The 24,304-nt window shown below is 41.5% G+C and overlaps 1 protein-coding gene across 1 annotated transcript; it reads left to right on the forward strand.

Moving 5' to 3' along the window:
* Positions 1–3,434: 3,434 nt before the first annotated feature.
* On the forward strand, positions 3,435–24,191 carry SLC6A4 (solute carrier family 6 member 4). The gene is made up of 14 exons (XM_014876577.2): positions 3,435–3,692; positions 10,459–11,060; positions 11,744–11,878; positions 12,485–12,704; positions 13,097–13,235; positions 13,608–13,742; positions 15,325–15,428; positions 16,102–16,229; positions 16,555–16,667; positions 17,391–17,522; positions 18,439–18,538; positions 18,906–19,006; positions 20,367–20,534; positions 21,204–24,191. Exons 2-14 carry the CDS (start codon positions 10,604–10,606, stop codon positions 21,276–21,278), a joined length of 2,007 nt encoding a protein of 668 aa, XP_014732063.2. The 5' UTR covers positions 3,435–3,692; positions 10,459–10,603; the 3' UTR covers positions 21,279–24,191.
* Positions 24,192–24,304: the final 113 nt, after the last annotated feature.

The following is a 24,304-nucleotide window of genomic DNA, read 5'->3' on the forward strand; positions in this document are numbered from 1 at the left end:
TTATGGGGAATGAAGCCAATCTGGCAGCAACACTTCTTACTTTATGCCCTGCAACTTTTTAAGTTCTTTCCAAGGTGGAACTGGGAAGGGGGAGGAGGGGAATGCAGATGCCAAGGTGAGAGCTGTGGTTTTTCCTCTGGGAGCAGTTGGACAAAGTGTTCTGAGGTTTGTGCTGGTGCCACCAAGTCAAGGATATTCCTCTGCCTGTGGGAGAACAGCCATGGAAACATTGGTAAGGATTGGTACCTGCAGCTCTTTTTATCCACAAACACCTTACAGGTGGCTGGGGTGGTTTCTGACCTGTAGTTTGAAATGTGGATAAAATCTGTGTGTGAAACGATTCCCCATGAGCTGATTCCCTGCTGATGTGACTTTTACTGGGTCACTCTGCCCTTTTGTCCTGAGGGAGAGCTCACTGCTGAGATCAGCAGCCCTCAGGTAATGCTGGAGACACCTGAGTGATGATGGAGCTGCCCTGAGCTCCCTCCTGAGCTTGAGGAAGTTCTCAGGGTCTGGCACAGCTGGATCCAGAGAGCCTCGGTCTCTTCCCAGGTGTGTGGGAGACAGTTCACAGCCAGGGATTGTTCCCAATGAATTGTTCTAGCACTTCTCCAGAGTGTGTGCTGGAGCAACAAGCCACTTAACCCCTGTCAGCTCACAGGAAATGGTTCAGAGATGATAAAAAATTAAACTGTCCAAGGGATGGAATGGAAATAATGTGGGAATAAGCCTGGCTTGCTGCTTTGTTGTCATTTAGCATAGAAAGCTCCATGAACTGTAAATCCAGACTATGAAAAAATAAACATACAGCTGCTAAAAAGATGCTTTGTGCCCACTGTATTTCAATGCTGATTTCTCAGTTTGTATATATACACATATATCTCCTTTACAAAGCCTTACTTTTAGATTGCTGAGGAACCAGCTGACTTAAGTTTCCTTTTCCAGTTTGTCAACAAAACCATGCAGTTTTCATGTGAGAATTCGAAGATACTTCCTTTGAAAGGTGGCAAATATTGACAGATAATATTATGAAAGTCAATTCTCAGATTTAATCAAGTGGCAGAAAAATAACAACAATTCCTAATGAGGGAACTGAGGAGGGGTTATGTGTAGTGGTGGTTTGTGGGTTCTAGGAATCAGATTTCCCTATTGGAATGTGGTCATAAAACAGTTGTAGTGGAAATAAGAAAACCTCTCCAAAACTCATCCAACTCCCAGATGTGCATCCCAGCAGTGTGGAAAATAGCAGGGAAGGGCAATCAGAATTTCTTTTATCCCAAAGCCAATTGTAATAGCTTCTAAATGTAGTCTGATTGCTAAGTAAGGAAAATGGGAACAAACAAATATTGCAGGATTTGTTTGGTTTGTGTTATTTGGAAAATTGTTCCAATCCTTTTATTGGCAGTGAATCAGAGACACTTGCAGAGCCATTACTGATCTCACAGTACAATTGGTACTGCTTTTATGAGGTCATTTGAGTGATGATTCCCATCCTTGTGCTGGAATCTGCAGCTGCTTTATCTGTGTGTCTTGTGTAAAGTCCATTTTCTTTCAATTTTTGTCATTCTTTCCCTAAACCATCAGAATTTCACCTACCAATGCCCAGATTTCATGAGATTTGGGAACTGGCTCAGTACAGCCCCTGAAAGTTTTTCACTTAGGAGATAAATAAGGTGTTATAAGGTCAAGATGTTTTGCCTGAAATCTCTAGTCTGTTCTTTCTATTACGTCCCAAAGGCTCCAGACTGTTTGGCAAGAAATTCAAAACAAACCAAAAAACCCCAACATAACAAAATCAAAACCCAACAACTGCTGCAGAAGAGATTAATGAAAAAACACCTGAATAAAAAGGCCTGGGTAAGGCATAAAAACCTACTTACTCTAAGCAGAGACTGAGATGGAGAAAAACCTCAGACAAAGGTCACGATCCCTCTAAAATTTTTTAAAATCCAAGATATAATTTTGAAAATAGCACAGGGGCTCTCAGTAGAGAGGATTTATTTAAGTGTAGAAAAAGTGAGTTTGGAAAACCCCTTCGAGTGTCCCAGCAGTGGTGAGCTGGAAATCTGTGTGAAAGGGAAAGTGCAGATTCCTTGTGCCATCCATCCTCTCAGGAAAGGAAAATGCTGCTCTCCAGAGCAGGCTCTGATCCACAGCTGGATCTTTGCACATAAAACTCTGTGCTGTGACCTCCAGCAAGGTTTAGTGAGTGAGGCATGGCAGGGCCTGTCCTTGCAAACCGTCTGGATTAGGACAGAACAGAGGGAAGATTGTGCAGGAATATCTCAGGCAGGGACACAAACTGCTGGGGGTTTTCCTGCCTGCAGCCAGGTGGAGGTGAGCACGTCCAATCCTGATTATTTTGGAAAGCAGGAGACACAGGAGGGAAATCCAGCCCGGCAGACAGGAGGTGGGCTGTGCTATTTGCACTACAAGATCAATGAATTTCTAAAGCAAGTGAAGGAAAAAATCTCAAATAGACCAAACGCAGCGCCCAGGGGAGTTAATGGGAAACAAAACTGTTTTGCACGCGTGTCCCTCGTGTGTGTGACTGCAATGCCCGCGCTCTCCTTGAGATGGTGCAGGTGCCTCACCCTGCCCGCGCCTGTCACGGACCAGGGACAGCAAAGTGCAAATTACAGTTCTCAGTCATTTTCTCTTCAGTTTCCAGTTTATTTTCTTTTCAGTTGTTTGGAAGAAGTCTCTGAGAATTGGCAACTGCTTAAAGCAAAGCTGCTGCTGCTCCAACCATCAGCTACTTTTACTTGCCCCTATTCTGCTTTTCCACCTTTTTTTTTTTCTTCCCCAAATCTGCCACCTAAACTATGGCATTGACCTGTGATTTATGATTTTTTATAAACAAGTCGTGAAGTGCAGTAATGAAGAAATCCTGGACGAAAAACACTGGAGGAAAAAAAATGTGTTAGAAGTGGAGTGAGGTATTTGGAGAAGTGGTAGGAAGAAAGAAAATTACTTGTTGAGTTTATTGAGGCAGCAAAACGCTTGTAAAGAATTTGTGCTTCAGGCTTTAAAACAAAACTAAACCTTATTTCTTTATTAAAATAATGCAACTATTCAGCATTATTGAAATGAAATTATTCTTTTCAAACCCTTTTGTTGTCTTAATATCCCAGTCCTTCCTATCCTCCTGTAATTTACAGACCCACCAATAAATTTGTAATTCACTTACTCCCTCAAAACTTTGCTGTGTTCATCCTCATTGCCATCCTGTTATTTACAGTTATAGCTATAGTTATAGTTATAGCTATATTATATTTATATTTATATTTATATTTATATTTATATTTATATTTATATTTATATTTATATTTATAACAACATCCAGCAAAGCTGTCCCTTCCCAGGAAAGCTCCCCTTCCTTCTGCCTCTGCCTTCATTGGATCCTGCCTGCTCGAGCAGATCAGAGCAGGCAAATGTAGCCACCCACCTCTAGGAGGAAAACTGAGCTGCAGCCCTGGTGAAACATAAAGTTTATTTGGCTAAAGTGACGCAAAAAATTCTTAAAGAGCTCTTTGGCAGCAGATTATCTGGAAATCAGACCATGTGAGGGGGACTGATGTACAAAAAGCTGCCCAGGATGCTGAGCTGCCCAGGCTGAGGTAAATGTGGGTGAAGGGGACTCGAGCTTGGATCTCTCCAAGGGCAGCGCTTCGGACCGACCCCAAACGCAGGTACTTTCTAATTTTGTCTTTACACAGCGATGTCTGAAGCACTTTTATGAAATTCAGGCAGACACAGAGACAGCTGCTCCTCAGAGCTGCCCCCCTGCAGCAGCAGACTGGAGTTTCATTAACTTTCCCTCCTCGTTGCCTTCTTTCCACTTCGGTTATAAAATCTGAAATACGAATGACAGGCTGAAATCTGTACTCTAGGTTTTGTTTGTTTTTAAATCAGCTTTAAAGTCTTGGACAATTTCTAAAACATTGTCCATCTAAGAAAGCTTTGGGGGCAAAAAAGATACATTGGTTTGAGTTTTAGTTTTTCTTGGGTTTTTAAAACTTGTAGTGCCTTTTATTTATTTTCTGCTGTTCCATGCTCTGCTCTGTCACGTTCAGGCACTTGTCCAGCAGTTATGAATGTCTGGAGTCAAATGCCTGTAGCAGAACATGTTCTGACAATCTAAACCTAAGAGTTTTGGCAGTCCACATAACTGCATTACAGATGTAAAGTTATTTAAAGCTTACAAAAAAAGCATTAAACTATAAGGAAAAATGAAGGAAAGCAGCAGAATCCAAAGGAAAAAGAAGGAAAAATAGTCAATTTAAGCTATTTATTTTGAAAGGCTGAAGTGAGCTTTATTAACCATATTAAGTTATATTTTAAAAGGTAAATGGTTCCAGTACAGTAAATTATTGAACTCAATGGGACAGATTTATTGCAAGTAATAAATTTGAAGAGCATGTCCTATATATTTATAGTCAATCACGTTTACTGAAACCAACTGGCTTGCTGGGTTAGTTTGCTAAGAAATATGGAGTTTAATTAAGGAATGCAATGCAACTGAATATATAAATAGGCAAGGAAAACATGTTTTGATATGTTAGGAAAGCCTGGGGGAAAAGGGATCAGACATTAAATGGATTTGGAGTCTTGAGAATTTTGTGGCATTTTTTTAATGTGGGTTGTCAGACACTTACCAGGGAAGGGCTCAAACACTTGGGCTGCATCTTCTGGTGATTTTGATGGTGAATTAACCATAATTTTCTTGGAGAATACTTTGCAAACTTCTCATACACTAAGTGACTGTTGTGACAATTTTCTAACGGGACAGGGTGTGATGAATTTCAGATGGTTGAATTAAGAAAAACTGCCCCAAACTGGAATTTAATAACAACCCAAAATTATTCCCACACATGGAAACATGCAGTGTGTTTAAGTTCTTTCCTGCTTTCCTCTATGGAAATGTAAATTGCTGAGTTTTCATTAGTAAGAGCCTAAAGAAATATTAATTCTGTGTTCTGATCTCATGTTTGAACTCTTTTCACAACCTGTGTGTTTGCAGCTCTGTATTTTATAGAACTGATAGAACACAATAAACTCTTGCCTGTGGGATAAATGTTTCATAAAGAACTTGAGTAGAACTGAGAGCCCAAATTCAGGGCTGTAATTTGGAGATAGCCATTAACAAATTCCCTTCAGAGAAACATCATCTGTTACCAAGGGGTGCTGCTCCATTTATTTAGTGATGTTTGCTGTGTTATACCCTTCCTTCAAGTGTATATAAATAACTGGAGGAAGAATACAAAAGCAATATCATCCCCTCCAAGCTTATCTGTTTCCTTGCACTACACACAGACACTCTCCAGCCAAAAAAATCCATTTCCCCTCCTCCCTGTTCTTTAAATGACTGACACAGTTTGGCAGCATTCCCACTACAGTACAGTGCCTGTCCTCTCAACAGATTTTTAAAGGTAAAAATTTCTCTTTCCCGATGACTTTTTAATTTCAGACTGAGACACGGACAAGGTTGTGACATAAAACTCCCGGTGCAGGTTTATGTTTTCCCAACCTGATGCTTTCAGGAGCATGTCCAGCCTTTTCTGGGAATACAGGAGTTAACCTCTCCTTGTGCCACTCTTTGGGAAGCAGCCTTTGCCTCTCCCATTGTCTCACAGCAGCACTTGCTGAGTTCACTCTGCTTCAGTAGGAACGTGAGGGAGCCCTTGGAGCCCTGCAAATATCCATACAAAGGCTCCATTTTGTCACCTGCATGCTCAAAGTTTCCTCCAAAAATGTTCCCAGGTCACAGTGCTGCGGCAAAGTACCCAAATTTTGTAACATTTAAAATCACTGGCAATGGGATCAAACCTATTACAATTCAACTGACCATTAATTTCAGTGGGTTTTGGTCACTCTTTATCAAAATACAATTTTGATTATTTTCAACTAGTAAATAATTTCTAAAAATAAATCCCCTGAATAAATCAATTTTCTGTTGTGGAGGGATGGTCTAGATATCAGCTGAGATCTGCTTTTCACCTAATGCCCCAATTCTGTGGCTCCCAAGCATTTATGATTATCAGGTTTTGAAATCTGAAATACAAACTGTCACACTTGCTAACGAGCTAACAGGAAAGGACATTCTGGGTACTCATTTTTTAAATAAACCAGTAAAAGTGAACACATTCTACATTGAAAGGCTCTAATTCTTTTTAGCATTATGAACCTAAATATGACTTGTGTACGGCACACAGCAGGTAAAATTCATCATAATTGAGAGCAATGCAATTAAATTGGCTGAATTTTTTTTTTTAATAACATGTCCTCACCGTATGGGGACATCTATTCCATGATACTTTGATTTAAGGGCTGCTCCTGACCTGTGCAAACTCAAAGGAAAATCACAAAACCTCTCTGGCTCATTTGTGGCTCAGAGGTGAGAACAGGTCCAGGCAAACAGCAGAGCCCTCTCCTGCCTGGGGTGAGCGATTCCTATCTTGTCATACAAACTTCTTGCGTGACATCTGAGATAAAAGTAATGTCCTTGGACTCTTTCCATTTACGCACAACTGCCCGGGTGAGCTGCAAGGTGTCGTGTGAGTCAGGCAGCTGTAACCTAACCCATCTTAAATTCTTTGTGATAAATGTGAGATTTAGGTCAAGTTAACAGGACTCATCCCGGTGTTTGATTCTGTTTGCCAAAACCCTGGGCTGACTCTTTTTCCTGAGGTTTAAAGCGCTCCAGTTCCCTGCGAGTGCCTGCATGGGAAGGGATGGAGGCAGGAGGATGGAGGAGCAGTGGGAAGGAAGGCGAGACCTGAGTTTTCCTGTGGCCCAGCGAGTGCTGCTTCCCCACTTCCACAGAACTAGCGCCTAAAATGAGAATATCGTTTGTGTGAAGTGGTATTTATACGAACCTACAAATGTTGTGACTGTGAGGGTTAAAATGGGACGCACAGGGGGTGGGCGAGTGCTGGGGAAGGCGCTGCAGCCCCACCTCAAACCCAGCAACCTCCCTTGAGGTGACTCGGGATTTGCCTCCCTTGCAGCATCTGCTCTTTGCTGCGCCTCAACCCCATCGCTTTGCTCTCCCAGACACATTAAAACTCCAATTCCTCCTTTAAAAAGTGCCGAGAGTAGGAAAATCCCGTTGTGGTGGCGCTGGAAAGAGCTGTTTACCAGTGGAAGGCGAGGGATTCCCGCACTGCCGGGAGAGGTCACTGCGAGCCTCCAGAAATAAACAGGAGCTGCTCCATCACTGCAGCGGGAGGGACCGGGCTCCAGGCCAGGGATGCTCCTCGAGGATTGCTCTGGTACCGGCGAAAGAACCGGATTTGTGCATCAAGGAATATGCGGGGATTTTACATCTGCAGTGTTGGTTCAAATTCATCTCCGTGTGGGAGATAAGTAAATATAATTTAATTAATGTTTGGCTTGATGTGAACTGCGTTGGTGGCTGCAGCCAAGCGTGTGGAAACACATGTTGTCAATTATCCATCCAAATGTTTTCAACAAAGCTGGAATAGCTGTGGAGTGACTCCTCTTTAGTCATGCTTTGCTCAGGGAGGGTGACATTCCCAGGGCTGGCACCTTCCACGTGCTCCTGGATGGAGCTGCCCTGCAGAACAACCCCAGCTCAGGCCTCCCAGAGGAGCAAAGTCACGTCTGCCAAACACAGATCAAAAGGAAACGAAAGCACAGAGCTCTGTCTTCTTCCCTCTTTTATCTCCCTTTTATTCCTGCAGCTAATTAGGGCTGATAAGGAGCCAAGGTGCAGTTACGTAACAGCAACCTTTGTGACAGCTCGGATTGAAAACAGATAATAAACTTATTTCTGAGATCACTGCTGTCATCATTCAAGCACCTGAATTAGGGTTCTGTGTAGAGAAGAAGTGGAGGCTGAGGTGGACAAAATCCTTCACTATTGGGGTCATTTTCCCCTGGATATCTTCCCTGGTGTCCGAGCATATTTCCCAACCCTAAGAGCTCTCCCTGCAGCTCTCTGCACTCTTTGTAGTGTTCACAACGCCTTCAAATATTTTTTTTTATTTGTAGAAAAGCAAAGAAAAATGTACATTCTCCCACATTTTTTATGGTGTAATGAAATAATCTGAAACTGTTGTGTTTGCATGTGCCAACTATGCCCGTGTGAACTGCACTGTGGAGCTGTGGGCTTCATCACTCCAGAGATTTCCCAGGACAGCTGACGAGCTCTAATTCTTGCTCAGAAATAAACAGTTCAGATTTCAGCTGAAGCCCCTGAAACTCCCATGTAATTTTGCATATTTGAGGCTCGAACTACTGAAAATTCCACCAAAATATTTCAAATAATGTGACTTTTTTTTTTCCTGTGGTGTGCAGAAGAACAGGAGAAGGAGTTTAGGTCTGGATGGAGAACGATTCTGGTTGTCACAGATCTTGGAAATCAACAATACACTCTTTGACCTCCCCTCAGTAAAGAAAGCACTGAAAAATGTGTGGAAATAAAATGTTTTACAAACACAGTGAGAGTTTAAGCGTCAGATATGGAAAAATCAGTCCCATGAGATCATGCAGTTAAATCAATATCCTTTTCTGTGTTCCCATTTATGAGTGAGAGGTGTAAAGTCCAGCAGGGCTCAGGTTACTTTTCCATATTCCCACCTGGTATTCACCATGCTCTATAAAGGGCAGGATTGGCCTTCCCTTGGATTCCTATGTGGCCACCAAGGCTGTTTCCATCTCCACAACCTCTTTTGGGACATTTGGAAGGTTTTGGACTCCAAAGGCATTCAGGTTTTGTAGTCCTGCAGGTAAAAGAGATCCTCCTCTCCTTTGCCCTGGTGTTTTTCTCTGGAACTCTAAAGATGTTTCAATCGTTGTGGATGATTAATTTACAGCAGTGAAGCACTGGCTCTTGTAAGAATTCACATTAATGATGCATTGCTTGTTGTATGACAAAAAAGAGATTATTTGGATAGAGACAGAATGTAAGCCTGGAGAATTAAAGATTTCTGAAAGTTACAAGCAACATTTTCAAGTGACTTTTATCTCAAAACCATCCTCTGGTTTGCTCTGCAGCTCAATAACTTTCCTTCTCTTTTTGCTTGCACTGAGAAATGTTTAGAGAAGATTTAATAAATTGTCTTTGTAAAAGGTGGAAAGCCGGGAAAAACTTGAGTTTTAATAGCTCTGATAATCAGCAAATTCTAGAAATAAGCAAATCATATCCCTTCTCTGCTTTAGTTTTTCCTGCAGTTAAAAGTGAAAATGCTTATTTTTTTTCTGCTAGGATGTGACAATGACAGTTGCTACCATGATAAATGTTTTGAAAAGGAAAAATCAGATGTGATTGCAATAATTTGATCTCGGCATGGTGTAGATTGTGTGACTCTTTGCTAGCAATAAAGCAGGGTTACTGCCCTGGGGAATTTACAGCACAGGGGATCAGCTCCTGTTCCAAAGTTTTGTTGGGTAAAGGCAGCTAGGTGTTTACATTACCTGAACAAATCAGCAGAAAGCAAAACATGACCTGCTCATAGAATCACAACTCCTTCTCTGTTATCTTTGTTCTGCAGGAGAAGTTAATTGTGCTATACTTTATTTCAGGATGGTTTATTTCCCTTGGATTCTATTTTTAGCACACATGAAGAGGGCAGAGAAGCCAGGGATCCTCTCAGTGCCTGGGTTTTTTTTTGCTGGCAGTGGGCAGGAGCACAGGAGTAGTGCCCACCACCCTTCCAGGGCTGGAACCACAGCGTCAGCAGATCCAAACAGAATGAAAGATGCTTTTATTTGCCCAGGGAGTCAGATAAAATCGGGGACTTGTCCTTTAGACTCACATGTCAGTCCTTAATCAGAAGAATCAGATTGAAATTTATGACCTCTTCTTTTTGTTATTAGTGTTGACTGAGCCTCAGAAGTTAGTTGATGCAAAACCACTGAGATTTAAATACTTTTCTAAAATTTCATTTAAGCCTCCTGCATCTGCTGCTAAACAGAGATGTGGGGATCATCTGTGGGATTTCTGAAGAAAGGTGGTCATGAAATGTAATTTTTATATCCATGGTTATCCCATATTTGTTTAATTAATTCTTTTCCTTTCATACCTGGTGAATCTAGAAATTGCCACAAGATGAGTGAATGAGTCGCAGGATGAACTTAGGAAAATGAAAATAAAATTCTCACTAAACCCTGCCCTCAGTTTGCAAAGTGGGAGTCCAGCAGTGCTCAGAGGAGGTGATACCAGCAGACAGCAGGACTGTGACTGGGTGTGAAGTGTCCAGCAATGCACAAAGTCCAGCAGATCCTCCTGAGAGGGTGTGATCCAGGTACACCAGGCTGTGCTGTCAAACAGGATCATTTCTTCCTGCCCAGATTATCTGCTCCATGATTCACTGCCTGCTGTGATGCTTAATTACCTCAGTATTTTAATCACAGAATCTGCTGGCTGTAACTTGAAAATTACCAGCACCGGTAAAGCTTGTAATGGATTTTCAACTCTTTTTCATTTTTTAGATGGTGCTTGTGCCTTCAATCTGATGGATTTAAGTATGGAAGAGGAATTCTAAAAGTGCTGGGAACAAAGGTGTGGGAAGACAAAGCCTGAAGGGTCCCTGTGGTGCTGCCTGTCTGCGAGTGACCAGAACAAATCTCAGAAAAAATGGAAAAAAAGGCCACAAGCAATGAGACAGAGCCCCTGACTTCCAAGAAAGATGTCTCAGGCTGTAGCAAAGGAGAAGATTGTAAAGAGAATGGACTTCTGGTCAGGAACCCTAAATCTGCCCTACGGCTGGTGGAGGATGGCAACAAAGTCCACCCGAGCCAGGGGGATAAAGGAGAGGCAGCTCAGATCTCCAATGGTTATTCAGGGGTCCAGAGCTCAGTTCCCTGCAATGGAGAGGGGGAGGATGCTCAGGGCACGGCCCCAGCAGCCACCACCACCACCACCACCACCACATCCACCACCTGTGGGGCTGAAGCTCAGCAGCAGCTGATGGAGCTGGAGGACAGGGAGACCTGGAGTAAAAAAATTGACTTTCTCCTCTCCGTCATTGGATATGCAGTGGATCTGGGAAATGTGTGGAGATTTCCTTATATCTGCTATCAGAATGGAGGAGGTCAGTGCCCACTCCTGTTCATTGTTCCTTAATGCTGAATTTCTTGGTTTATAAATGGATGATTTAGTGGCTTTTAAAATATAATGTATAACCAATGACCGAGGAGAAATTATTCACTGAAAAACCTAAATATTGGGATAGGATAATGACAGAAAAGCTGTTTAGCACAGCACAACCAGAAGCTGAGAACCAGGTAGGTGCAGACCCACACTCCCAACACCTCAATCCCCTTCCTAAGGAGCATTTTAAAATCTGATAAACCAACATGTCTAAACTAACTCATGAGGAAAGCTGGGTCTTTGACTCACTGACATAAGAGACCAAATATAAATCTAAAATCTAATCAAGGAGATCTTAGAATGGACTTTCATCTCTCTGATCTAACAAAGGCATTTGATTGGAGAAATTAATAATTGTATCTGTAGCCCATCTCACAGCTGTGAGAGTCAGTGGAGTCTTGGTGGATCCTGTGTTGCAGAAATGTGAGTTTGGCCAGAGTGCTGCTTCTTGTTCACTCTGCTGAGTAGTTACTCTCATGAGAAACCCCACAGTAATTCAGTGGTGTGTTGGCTAGGGAGGAGATATGCATTTTCCCTGTGGGATAAAAGGAACTCCTGTTTATGGAGTGCTGGTACTGTTGGAAGTCTGTGAAAGGTTACAATCATCTATTTTCTCTCTTGCAGGAGCATTCCTCATTCCTTACACAATCATGGCCCTCTTTGGAGGGATTCCTCTCTTCTATATGGAATTAGCACTAGGACAGTACCACAGGAATGGCTGCATTTCCATTTGGAGAAAAATATGTCCTATATTCAAAGGTAACAAAGGGAAATTGAACTTTCTGAGTAACTGGAAAATTTTCCAATGAAGGTGACATTTCGGGGGGGATAAAGGAAAATCTCATAAAGCCAAGTAAGACTTGTTCTACACAAGATTTTGGCTTTACAAAGGTGGCTTTCCTAAACCTCCAGGTACACCTGCACACGTGTGTGTACTCTTGTATACATGTATACTCTGCAACTCAAATTGATTAGACACAAGCTGACCAAGCCTGAAATGATAAAGAATAAAAGGAACTCTTCTATATCCTAATTTACTCTTGTTCCCAGTGCTGTAGCTCTGATCTTGTCTTTTTATTTACTGAGACTGCAAGATGCCTATTTCTAAATTGCAGAAAATTAGGAACACATAGAAAATATCTCTTTATAAACATGTTATGTCTTGATAAAGGATGCTTTGCTGGAATCAGTATTTCTGAAGTCACAAGAAATGCCAGTTCTGTAAACACTTGAAAGTGTGCTCCTCCTGAAGTGTGCCTTAAACACTTACTAACAGTAGTTTATGTAATAACCAATTCCTTTTATCTTTTTTTTTTTTGCCTAAAACTTACACTGACTGAATGCAATTATTCCCCGCCTCTCCAGGAATTGGCTTTGCCATCTGTATCATAGATCTTTACGTAGCCTCCTACTACAACACCATCATGGCTTGGGCTTTTTACTACCTCATCTCCTCCTTCACGGCGGAGCTGCCCTGGACCAGCTGCACAAACCCCTGGAACACAGGAAACTGCACCAACTACTTCAGCAAGGACAATGTCAGCTGGTCCCTGCACTCCATCTCTCCTGCAGAAGAATTTTATACGTAAGTGCATGTAAGTGAGGATGGTGGTGGTAGCCAGATTGCTGGAACACCAGCAAGATTTTCCTCAGAGGGCAGCAGGGCAGATTGTTGATGACACCCTCTTCAAATCACTGGATTCTTGTAGGGGGTGTAATTTTAGGGTGCATGGCAGGTGCTCTGTGTTTTAGGAGCTTCCCAGTCAATGTCTGCTGTCACTTATCACTGGTGTACCATTAATAATACTTTTAATTAGAATAAAATGAATCCGAAATGTCATGATTTTGAAGGCTGCTTATCAAGATCTCAAGATTCCTTGCAATGCTCAGCCCACAGTATGGTTCTGTTAATTGCATGTTTAATGTAAAAATTTGGTTAAAAAAGTATCTCTGCTGTGTTTTCCTTTCCTTTTGCAGCCGCCAGGTTCTGCAGGTGCACAGATCCAATGGGCTGGATGACCTGGGGGGCATCAGCTGGCAACTGACCCTCTGCTTGTTGTTAATCTTCACCATTGTGTACTTCAGCATCTGGAAAGGGGTCAAGACATCTGGCAAGGTGAATGCAAAAACAAGACACATCAACTTGGCAGTTCTACCTGAGCTCATTAACTGTCAGGGGATCAGCTCAGGTTGTTTTCATGGCAGGGATTATGGGCTGATGTATTTGGGGAGCACTCACTGTACAGTAACTGCTACTCTTATCCAAGCAATAAAGAACGAAAATAAGTGACAACACTGTTCTCTGGGCAGGCACAACCCTGCCAGGGAAAGGAGACAGATGTGCAAACTGCACATCTGTTTACAGACCTGCAGAGACACTCATGTGAAGATGATGTAAATGCTAAGAGATATAATATGATTAACTAATTCTTATTATCTCTGTTAACTTTCTACCCATGGCAAATGCTCTCACCATGTTCCCTCACAGGTGGTTTGGGTGACTGCCACGTTCCCTTACATCATCCTCTTCATCCTGCTCGTGAGAGGTGCAACCTTGCCTGGGGCTTGGAGAGGTGTCCTCTACTACTTGAAACCCGACTGGCAGAAACTCCTGGCCACTGAGGTAAAAAACTTTATAAAAGGGTAGAGATTTGCTTTCAACCTATCCGTGTGTGTATCACCACAGATACTTAGAGCATGACTGAACAGATGCCTTAGCATGGACTTAAAAGCCTGAGCCGGTGCTCTTTCCATAATTAGAGAGAATTTTAAAGATTAGAGTCCACCCTCAACTTAGCTTGAACTAAACACAGAGCTTCCCTACAGTGGTTGAGCAGAATGAGTGATCTGATTAGAAGAAAACAAGTGACCAAACACTTTTTCATCAGGAAAATGGGGACCAGTCTGACACTGAGTGAGAAGCTGTGAGTGCTCCAATACTGCAACAAAATCCTTCCCCTGTGAGAATCACACCAAGCAAACTGAATTTATTAAACCCTAACAAGCGGTGGAGTTGCAGTTTTTTTGCTTAAGGGGATGAGTACAGCCCTACAGTGTCCACAGCTGCCCCTATTTAAATAGTGCAGGTTATTAAATATAAACTTCTATCTCCATCCTGTAACAAACTTTGGCAGATGAGCCCACAGACACTAACTAAACCCTGACCCAGTAACTCATGTAAGTGCCTGTGGAGAAGGAATAAATCAGGCCTGCATACACCACCAAAATTTGAAAGGAAAGCAGGAATGAGGACAAACTGAGCTAACCAACAAAGCCCAGGCCCTCCAGTATCTGATCCAGCCTTGAACTCTGGATGACAAGCAATCCATCAGGTTCAAGGCTGTGCTCACTCCACTGCCTGTGAAAGTGTCTGGTGAGGAGGGTGATGGAAAAACCCCAAAGCAATAAATACTACAAACACAAAGATTAAAAAATTCCAATGTTTGCAAGTCTGCTGCTGCCCAGCTGATATGGAGAGTTTTGAATGAAAAGGAAATGAAAAGACACCAGTCTCTGATAAAGCAGCATCTCCAATAAGGAACCACATCTTCTGAAAAAGCAATAAAGGGCATTGATATTGTATTGGATGTATCTGGAGTGAGGACAGCAGATTGCAATCTGTGTGCTGGGTGATGACAGAGCTCTGTCTGGGTGATATAGGATGGCCTCACACGATGGGAGAGAATATTAGAAATGAGTGGTAATGAACTCCATGTTTCAATCAAAAGAGAATAAATGAATGAGGACTTTCACCTTCAGAAAGAGAGCTGATATTGTACTTTAGATCATTACTCATTAGGGCTGTGGCCACTTTTCAAGTACAACACGCTTTTCATAACAAGATCATCACACTTGCATCTGTCACAGCTACAACAAAGCTGAACTGAGCCCCAAGAACCAGAACTGCATCCACACAGTCAAATGGATTTCCATAAATCTAGGAAAAGTCTGCATAACCTGGAGGACACATTGCCAAACACAGGACTGTTCCACAGCACACAGAGTTCAGAGGAAGATTTGGAAGACTTCAAAATCATTGGTAGAAAGTTCTCCATTCATATTTCAACATCTCTCTCAACAGTGTCTGTTAGACCAGGACTAGGACACAGGCAGACCCTTTTGTAGACCTAAGTGATATTCTGAATCTGCCAAACTCATTCAATCTGTTTCATGTCATGTCTTTCTTGGCCTTCAATATTTTTCAGGTTTGGGTGGATGCAGCAGCTCAGATTTTTTTCTCCCTGGGACCAGGTTTTGGGGTCCTGTTGGCTTATGCCAGCTACAACAAATTCCACAACAACTGCTACCAGTGAGTTCTACCTTATTCTATAAGTAAAATCGAGTTAAAAATATAACTGTGGGTATTTATGGAAAACAAACAGGGTGCTGGTGAAAGGCATTAAATTGTCAGACCTGTGTACATAGAAATCAGAAGTAAGTGTAACAGGGCAATCTAAAGCATTTCTCCTCTGTTGCCTACCTTAAAATAATTTTTACTAATTACAGCGAGAGGTCTAAAACGTAGAAACCTGCCACAACGAAATTGCCTAAATCCCTGCCAAACCATCATATTGTAGTTATTTAATCTCAGCAGTCAGTTAGGAAATAAATTCAAGGTCTCTAGCAGAAAGGCAATTTATGGTTTTCCCTTGTTCCCTGAAAAAAAAAAAAACTATTTCTAACTTCTAAAATAAATTCCCAATTCTTTAATATTCATGTAGTAATTAATTCCTATTCTTTTAGAACATCAGGATACAGCCAGCATTTAATCCAGTGGCAGACTGATGCTACAGCATCTGTATGGATTTGAGAAGTAGTCGTGGGTTGTTGAGTTTTTTCCTCTTTCTTTCAAATCTGCTGCTTGTTTTTTCCTTGTGTTCCCCTAGTTTTTCTAGGAGTCTGTCTAGACTGTAGACCAAGAGATTGTAAACCCTTTGTAGCAGGTGCAGATTCCCTGATGAGAGTTAGGTCTTCTGTTGCAGAGATGCTCTGGTCACCAGCACTGTGAACTGCTTGACCAGCTTTGTGTCCGGGTTTGTCATCTTCACCGTGCTGGGATACATGGCTGAGATGAGGAATGAAGATGTGTCAGAGGTTGCCAAAGACACTGGTAGGTTCATGTTTCATGCACATCTCAAACTGCTTCTAAGATAGAATATATTTGTATATGTACTTCTAGATGGAGAGCAGCCCAAGCGATGAGAAATATTTAGTATATTATTCAGGATGCTGATTTTATTGGGCACTGTTATACAGCACAGCTAAAAAATTAGCCCATAAATAGCACATACAAAAGCCAGATTTGCAGTTTCACAGATGTGGTGGTAACTGCACATGGCAAAGCAGCCTGGGGGGGAGAAGTTTTCCCCTGGGAGACACAGCCTGTTCTTCCCTCAGCAGCACTGGCTAACAGTGATCCCAACTCTCTGCTGCAGGACCCAGCCTGCTCTTCATCACCTATGCAGAGGCCATTGCAAACATGCCAGCTTCCACCTTCTTCGCCATCATCTTCTTCCTGATGCTGCTCACGCTGGGCTTAGACAGCACGGTGAGTAGGCAGCACGGGAGACCCTCGGGGCACAGCCTGACCCCCTCAGGCACCACAGAAACAGAATTACAAACACTGCTCTGGCACTGAGGGCTTTGCAGCAGGGCTGCTGTGCCTTCTGTAAGACAGCAACTCTTACTCCAATTTTTATCCAAATGGGTTTAAATATAATCAAGTGATTTGTCACTGTCATGCTGTGACGATCAATAAGACCCTGAAATACAAGCAAAGCACTTGATTTATACACTCCTGGTTGAATGCAGCCTCCCAGGCTCCTTCCTCACTTGTAAATTTACAAAGCAATTATGAAAATCTGGAGTTTTTTAACACAAATTGGATTTAAAAGGTGGGAACTGGAGATAGATAGACTAAAAATTGTCATCTGAGTCTGGTTTTACAGGAGGAGAATCAGCTCTTTCCAGCAGGGCTGAATTCAGCTGATTTCAGTCTTGGTCCTACTGAACCCCCTCTCATTTCTCCACATCCTGCTGCCTGTAGCACAGGACTGCCTTTGGAGGACAGTGTCTTCCCACAGATACTCCAACACTAAATCCCCACCCTAAAGAGTTTTAAAACAAATTAGGAGGAAAGACTTGTCTAAAAGCCCCACACCGAACAAAGCACCAATGTTTCAATGCTGTAACACTCCTTTAAGCACTCAAACATAGTTTTAAGCAGGTAACACTGCCCTCTATTTTCCAGTGATTTTTCCATGCTTTTCAGTTTGCAGGACTAGAGGGAGTGATTACTGGAGTCCTGGATGAATTCCCACACGTATGGGGCAAACGCAGGGAATTGTTTGTCCTTGGTCTGACCATCATTTGCTTTTTGGGGTCGCTGGCAACCCTGACATTTGTGAGTATTTCACCCACCCTCAGCCTCCCTCACTGGCAGTTTCCTGCCAATGACACCTTGGAAAGGGTAGCAATATTTTGAGAGTTTCAAGAAATCAGACTGAACCTCCAGTCTGTTTTCTTTAAGCATTAGAAATCTATTATTTGGAATAAATGTGAACTGTATTTCACTAGGAAATATGTTGCAAAATGATCCTACTGCAACTCATGATGTGCTACACATCATAAATGATGCTGCTCATCAGTCAGCAGACAACCAGCTACATTTTTTATGTGGATTATTTCTTGTTCCCAAAAGCACCATGTTTAAAAATAACATGAATAGTTATTATAATCTTCACAATGTGTAAAATGTATTTTGAATTAAAAAAAAATTCTAGTAATGGATTTCCTGGATCTTCCTCATTGTTTCAAGGCAGAAATCATCATTAGTCACATCAAATAGTTCCCGTAGGGCTTCTGGATTTCATTCTCACAACAAGCAATTTTTGAATAATGAGTGTAATGATCATAAGGGAAAAAGAAATACTTGGCTTTCCTGTCATGTTTCACTCCACTTGCTCATTTATGTGTAACTTCCTTTTTATGTGAAGTGTTTGCTGTGAAAGGATGCTGAGTTCCTCTGAAAGAGGTCTCCTCCTTCATGATTCTAGATCCCAAGTGGAAAGAAAGCAAAGTAACACTTTATTTATTTGCTGTTCAGTAGCTATGACCCCTGGTGGACAAAGTAGAGGGCAAGCAAAAAGCTATCCTGTAAAACCCCCTTTGCTCACTAAAATCCAGCCAGAAGTGCCAGCAGATTTTAACTTCTCTGCATGGCAGCCCCCAAGGTGAGGGGTGTCCACAGAGAGTGAGCAGCTCACCATCCCTGGATCCTGGGGACACTGACCTCTTTTTTTTTTGGGTCTCTTTTCCAGGGAGGAGCATATGTGGTGAAGCTGTTTGAAGAATATGCCACGGGTCCAGCTGTCCTGACTGTTGTGTTCCTGGAGGCAGTGGCTGTGTCCTGGTTCTATGGTACCTCCAAACACCCCTGACCCAAACTCCTGAGCTCCTGCAGCTCAGCATTGCCTCAGTGTCTGCAGACAAAACCACCCATGTATCCAGAAGAAAGTTTACAAAAGCTTTTTACAAACTCACTGCTAACTAAAGCAGTGAGAATTAGTATTAATTGCTCTCTGACAGAAGTACACGGGCATCTAAAAGTAACAGGAGGTATAATCCTCTAAGACTAATTAAGGATTTAGTAAAATTAAGAGTTATAGGAACAAAATAGTCATCTGGGATTGATTCTGAATTTACTTGCTGGGCATAAAAAAAGTGTTACCTACCTAAGAAAAACTTAGATCTGCTGTCACCCCTCTCTTCCCACTTGTCTCCACAGGCATCACCCAGTTTTGCAACGATGTGAAAGAAATGCTGGGCTCTGCCCCAGGCTGGTACTGGCGAGTTTGCTGGGTTGCAATTAGTCCCCTCTTCCTTCTGGTGAGTTTTCTTTAGAGCTTTTTCTTTCCAGCACCAAGAAAATCATCACTGAACAATGCAGCTCCTTAGACTTCTAAAAGCTTAATTCCAGAATTCTCTTGTGAAGTTCTTTAGTAAGAACTTTTGTTAAACCAAAAAGGCGCAATTAGTGAAGAACCCAATACAATGCTGCAAGGCCTTGTTACTAAATCACAGTTTTAAGGATTTTTGTAGTTGAATTAGCTGAATAAGTCTGGGTTCTGAATAACTCCCTCCCTGTCCTCTGCTAAACAAATTTACTTTGTTTTGTTACCTTATGTTTACCTCAGCAAAACGTAGCAATAAAAGCTGATGAAACACACTGTCAGAGGAGGAAAACCAAGATAAGTAAATACACTGTCTCAGCAACTGCTGATGGACAACTTTAGAATATTCCACTTAAAATTTACAGCAGTTAATTGCAACCATTATAAATCTATAATTCAGAATTGGAAATATTGTCCCAATGTTTGACTTGGCAGTGTTATTAATAACATTTGAACATAAAGTGTTCATTTCCTGATTCAAAATTAGTTCACTCTACCTTTTATTCTGACTGGCCTTAGTGGGAGCAGAGCAGGTCAAGATGGAGTTTATGAAGCACAGAATGTAGATTTAAGACCTACAGAGTGAATTCAAAACACTTGTAATGATCAAGGCATAATTAATACACTTTCATTTTATTACCCCTAGAAAGAGAAGTCAATAAATAAAAATCTCACACTGCAGTAATTTTTATACTTCTGTCCTCTTTGTAATCCTAAACCAGCAAAATAAACAGAGAGGCACAGAGCTCTGGGGATGTGGTTACCAGGCAGAGCTATTTGTATTCCTTGTGGAAACGCACCTAAAATAAGGAAAGCTCAGGATGTAGGATATAATTTCTGTACAGAAGTTTTGCTGGTAAATCCTGATAATACTCTGGAAAAAACAGTCAGAGATCCTTCCTAGGACAGTCCCAAATATTATTCCTGTAATATTCAACCAGAAATATTTGTTGTTTCCTAAGGAATTTTTCAGTCATGAATGATATGCTCAGGAAAATGACCCAATAGCAGTAACTGAGCTGGTATTTTTTCCTTTTCCTGTTCTGACAGAGAGCAGTGTAGTGTGGAGAGCATCTTCTTTGGGAAGGATCCTTTTGGTCTTTGTTTTGTGATTTGTTGTTGATTTGTTTTAAATCTACTCTCAGGTAATTTAGGTTTTTTTTCACTGTACATATTTTTAATCTTGAGTCCTACTCATTTTCTACTTCTTTCAGTGCTACGCTGGAACACGGAGTTCCCCAAAGTGCGTGCCATCAAAATCCACATATTCACACTTTCCCCTTTTTCTCTTTCAGTTTGTCACTTGCAGCTTTCTGTCCAATCCTCCTGAGCTGAGGCTTTTTGATTATGATTATCCCTACTGGACCACAGTTGTGGGTTACTGCATAGGAACCTCCTCCGTCATCTTCATTCCCATCTACATGGTCTATCGCTTGGTCGTCACCCCAGGGACACTCAAGGAGGTATCCCTGATGCTCTGTTGCTTCTGTTTGACTGTTAGGAAGGAGGTGATTCCTAAAAATATCCATGACTGGCTGTTCTGTTCCTGAAATGTCTTCTTCTCATTCTCAAAATCTCCCCAGTTCTTACTGAGGCTGCTGACAAATTCTTATAAAATGTTACATCAAGCAATTTTTTAAGCTCTGGTGAACTGGAGAGTCTTCCTAAAATTCATCCCAGACATTCAAAATTCCCCAGTGAAAGGCTGGTTTCCTGGTGTGTATCTGTAAGAAAAGCTTGTTTTTCTCTCACACATTTAGTAAGATTTCTCTGCCATAAATCTATAATGACAATATTGAGATTTCTTCTAAGTTTAAATTAATACCAGTTCATAAAGAATATGTTTAGCTGGCTCAGGGTATCTGAGTAAACTGCAAAGTCCTAAAGCATTAATATGACATCTGGCAAGCTTTGATTCCAATTATATAACAAAGAATTTTTAAAATCCTACTGTGTACTTCTATAGCACTTTCCATCTTCACAGTGCTAACAGAGGCCTGAAACACTCTTTAAGTAGCTCAAGAGGTGTAATTCCAAGTCATACTTTATTATTAATCTCTTTGTAAATGGCTGACATGTTATATATTGCCTCTAAAATGAATCCATTTCTAATACTGATTTCCTTCCAACAGCGTATTCTGAAAAGCATTACTCCAGAAACAGCTACAGAAATTCCCTTTGGAGACATCCGCATGAACGCAGTATAAGCTACCCTGGATCTGGGGGAGGGCAGAGGAGCACAGAACGTCACTTTCCCCACCCTCTCCCCACCAAGAGCCACCTTTCCATCTGAGACAACAAACGGAGTTTTTCCACGGAGCCTGCACCACCGGCACCATTGGGAAAGGTGATGCCTCCAGCACGTTTATCCAAGCAATTCAAACATCTACTGTGCACTTCCAAGCAGGCAGAACTGAACTGAGCAGTCACTCTGGAACACGAGGGAACATCCCTGCTCCGGGAGTGGCACCGAGTGCCTGCAGCAGCCCCTCCAGGACGAGCAGGGCAAGGCAGGGTTAGCTGTAGACCCCAGTGCTCCTGTATCTCCTCCCTCCGTGTGATCGTTCGTGCCGGGCAATGTCGTATTTGCTTCTAAGGTTCTCTACTTGCTTCAACTACATGGGAAAATGCACAAATATTTCTGATAGCCATACATTACTCGAGTAACGCAGGGTTTATAAACTAGGAAGTGCCCTAGGTTTGTGGTGGAGTAGACAGAGGGAGAGGGAAAAATGCTGAGCAGCACAGCTCTGCACACATCAGCACACACAGCTGGTAGCATTGGCCTCCCTCTCATTTTCTCTGGTTTGTAGGTAGTAACAATTTCTACTGTTTCTTGCATAACAAAAAAAAAAAAATAGAAAAACATTTTTTGTGATGTTTGAGGCTTCACTTTCCTTTAGACCCAATCAAGCCACAAAAACTCATCATGAGTTACCTGACAAGCACTTAAGTTGTCAGCACTTACTGTACTGTTTCCATAACCAATCATTGTCCTGGCATATCTACAGAAACTACAGAACAATGAAATCTTTTTGAGCTCTGATGCCAAAAAGTGCAATCTTAAAGATCTCTTTCTCTGCTTCACTTCCCTTTTTTTTACAGGTAATTTCACACCTAAAATTTGCTGGAGCCTATGGGTTTTTCTTCCTCTTTCCTAGTACAGAGGTAAAATTTAGAACAATCCTTTTGGCTGGCTGACAAAAGTACACTTACAACTACCCAAATCTCCTTTGAAGGTTTAGTAGCTCATAATCTAATGGAAATATGAGCATTAGGTTTTCAAGCTGAAGAAGGAATTTTTTTCTTCTTCTTAGCGAAAAACTGAGTAGAGTTCAGCAGGATTGATTCTCATCAGAACAAATTATATTAAATTTCAAGGCACTGACACACAAATTAAGCCTCATGTCCACACTAAGCTCCTTACATGACATGCACACTCCTGCTCCCCAAATGCAGCTGCTTTGGCCCTTGGAGGACACGAGTTCTGCTGCAGTGGCAGTGCAGACAAACCCAAGCAGGCATCATCCATGTACAAACTTGCATTTTATTTTTACTCTGGCACATAAATTATGATGAAAGGAAAATAAAATAGAGGCTAAAAGTCTCTTCTGTATCCCTCTGCTAAAGTTGCCCAGGTTCTCTGTGCAGCCAGAGCAGGGGGCATTAAGGAACCTGTTGGAGTTTAGCTGGGTATGAAGCATTTGCCAGGTGAGAGGAATGCAGGGATGCTGTGTTTGCCTTCTGAAAATATTTCCATCACCTCTGCCAAATTTTTCCCCCTTTGTGTACCTGGAGAAATGCCTCTTCCGCTTCCTCTTCCACTTTGGATAATGGCTTTTGAGTTCATCTAAGCCTCAATCCCAACTTCCAACGAGGAAATAATTTAAGAGGGACAAGGACTGTTCTTTCAGAACTAGACTCCTGAACTATTTTTAAAAAGGGAATATGTTCTTTAATTGCCACTAGAAAAACATGATAAATCTGTCTTACTGGACAGTTACTCATGAGGAATAGTTTTGTAGCTTATGCCTCAAGTGTATTTGAAACCTACTTCCAGAAATTAAATATTCTGTGTTCATTAACTGAAAAAAATACCCATGAAGTATCAATGTAAGATGAATGAGGTATTTGTATGTATCCAACAGCAAAGTGTGGGAAATAAAGGAGAAAACCCTACCCTGTTTCTTCCCTTTTCAGACAGGTGTTCAGCTAACTTAATTTTCAAGACACTGACATAGGACAGACATTGGTTCTCTGGGAGGTTTCAGAGAGATTTCCCAAGAAATACCACATTTTCTAGTGAATTAAGTCAGCCAGGAAGCCCTGATAGTAACACAAGCCCTGCAACAGCTGAAAGGTGAGAACAATGTGCTCTGAGTCCTGAAATACTGAGAGAGGATGAAAACTCTTAGAATTATTTGAAGATACAAAAAGCAATGTAGATTAAAAAGTCTTTTCTCTTCCTGAATAATACAAAGATAAAATATATCCATGTTTTCATTCTATAAATGCTGAACTTGAAAAGCAGTTTAGTCCTCATTACTTTTTTGTTACATGGTGTACTGGTTTGAGTATCTTATGGTAAGTTCATTTTTTAGTTCTTCTGTTTAGCTGAGTGGTTGAAATATTGAGAAATTGAATTATTTATATAATTCATTTTTTTTCCTTTAATACACCCATCTGGAAACATGTAAAGTAACCAATACTTATCAGGTAGCTCAGCAAGTAGCCATACCTTAAACACTGGTTTTGTATAAAAACTACTTATATTGATACCAAATGAGCTGCACTACAGTTACAAAGTGTTTTGAGGCAAAAAAATTCCTTCTCTTCAGCTCACCCTCCACTCATCTACCACGAGTGTATCCTACCCTCTGTTCTGAACAGTGAAAAGAAAGTCACGAAACTGGTAAATTAGGGCCATCTTTGCCTTTTAAAAAAATTCAAACTGGAGTTTTAGCTGTACAGAACTAAGTATTCCCTCCAACTTGTACATGATACACCTGTATTAATTTATGCAGCTGTTTAGTTACAAGTGTTGCAAGCTGATTGTAAGTCATCAGTATGTGCCTTGTACTGTAAACTGTTACTGTAATAAATTTAATATTCATAAACCATCTTCAGATGTCTCTTGTGCCTCTCTCTTCTGGGAAGAGCAAAGATAAAAATCTCAATTCTAAGTAACAGCAGAATATCTATTCCAGTTTACAATGCCAACAAGGCCTCTGAC

This window comes from Sturnus vulgaris, chromosome 21, assembly GCF_052056855.1.
Source record: "Sturnus vulgaris isolate bStuVul1 chromosome 21, bStuVul1.hap1, whole genome shotgun sequence".
In the NCBI taxonomy this organism is placed as follows: Eukaryota; Metazoa; Chordata; class Aves; order Passeriformes; family Sturnidae; genus Sturnus; species Sturnus vulgaris.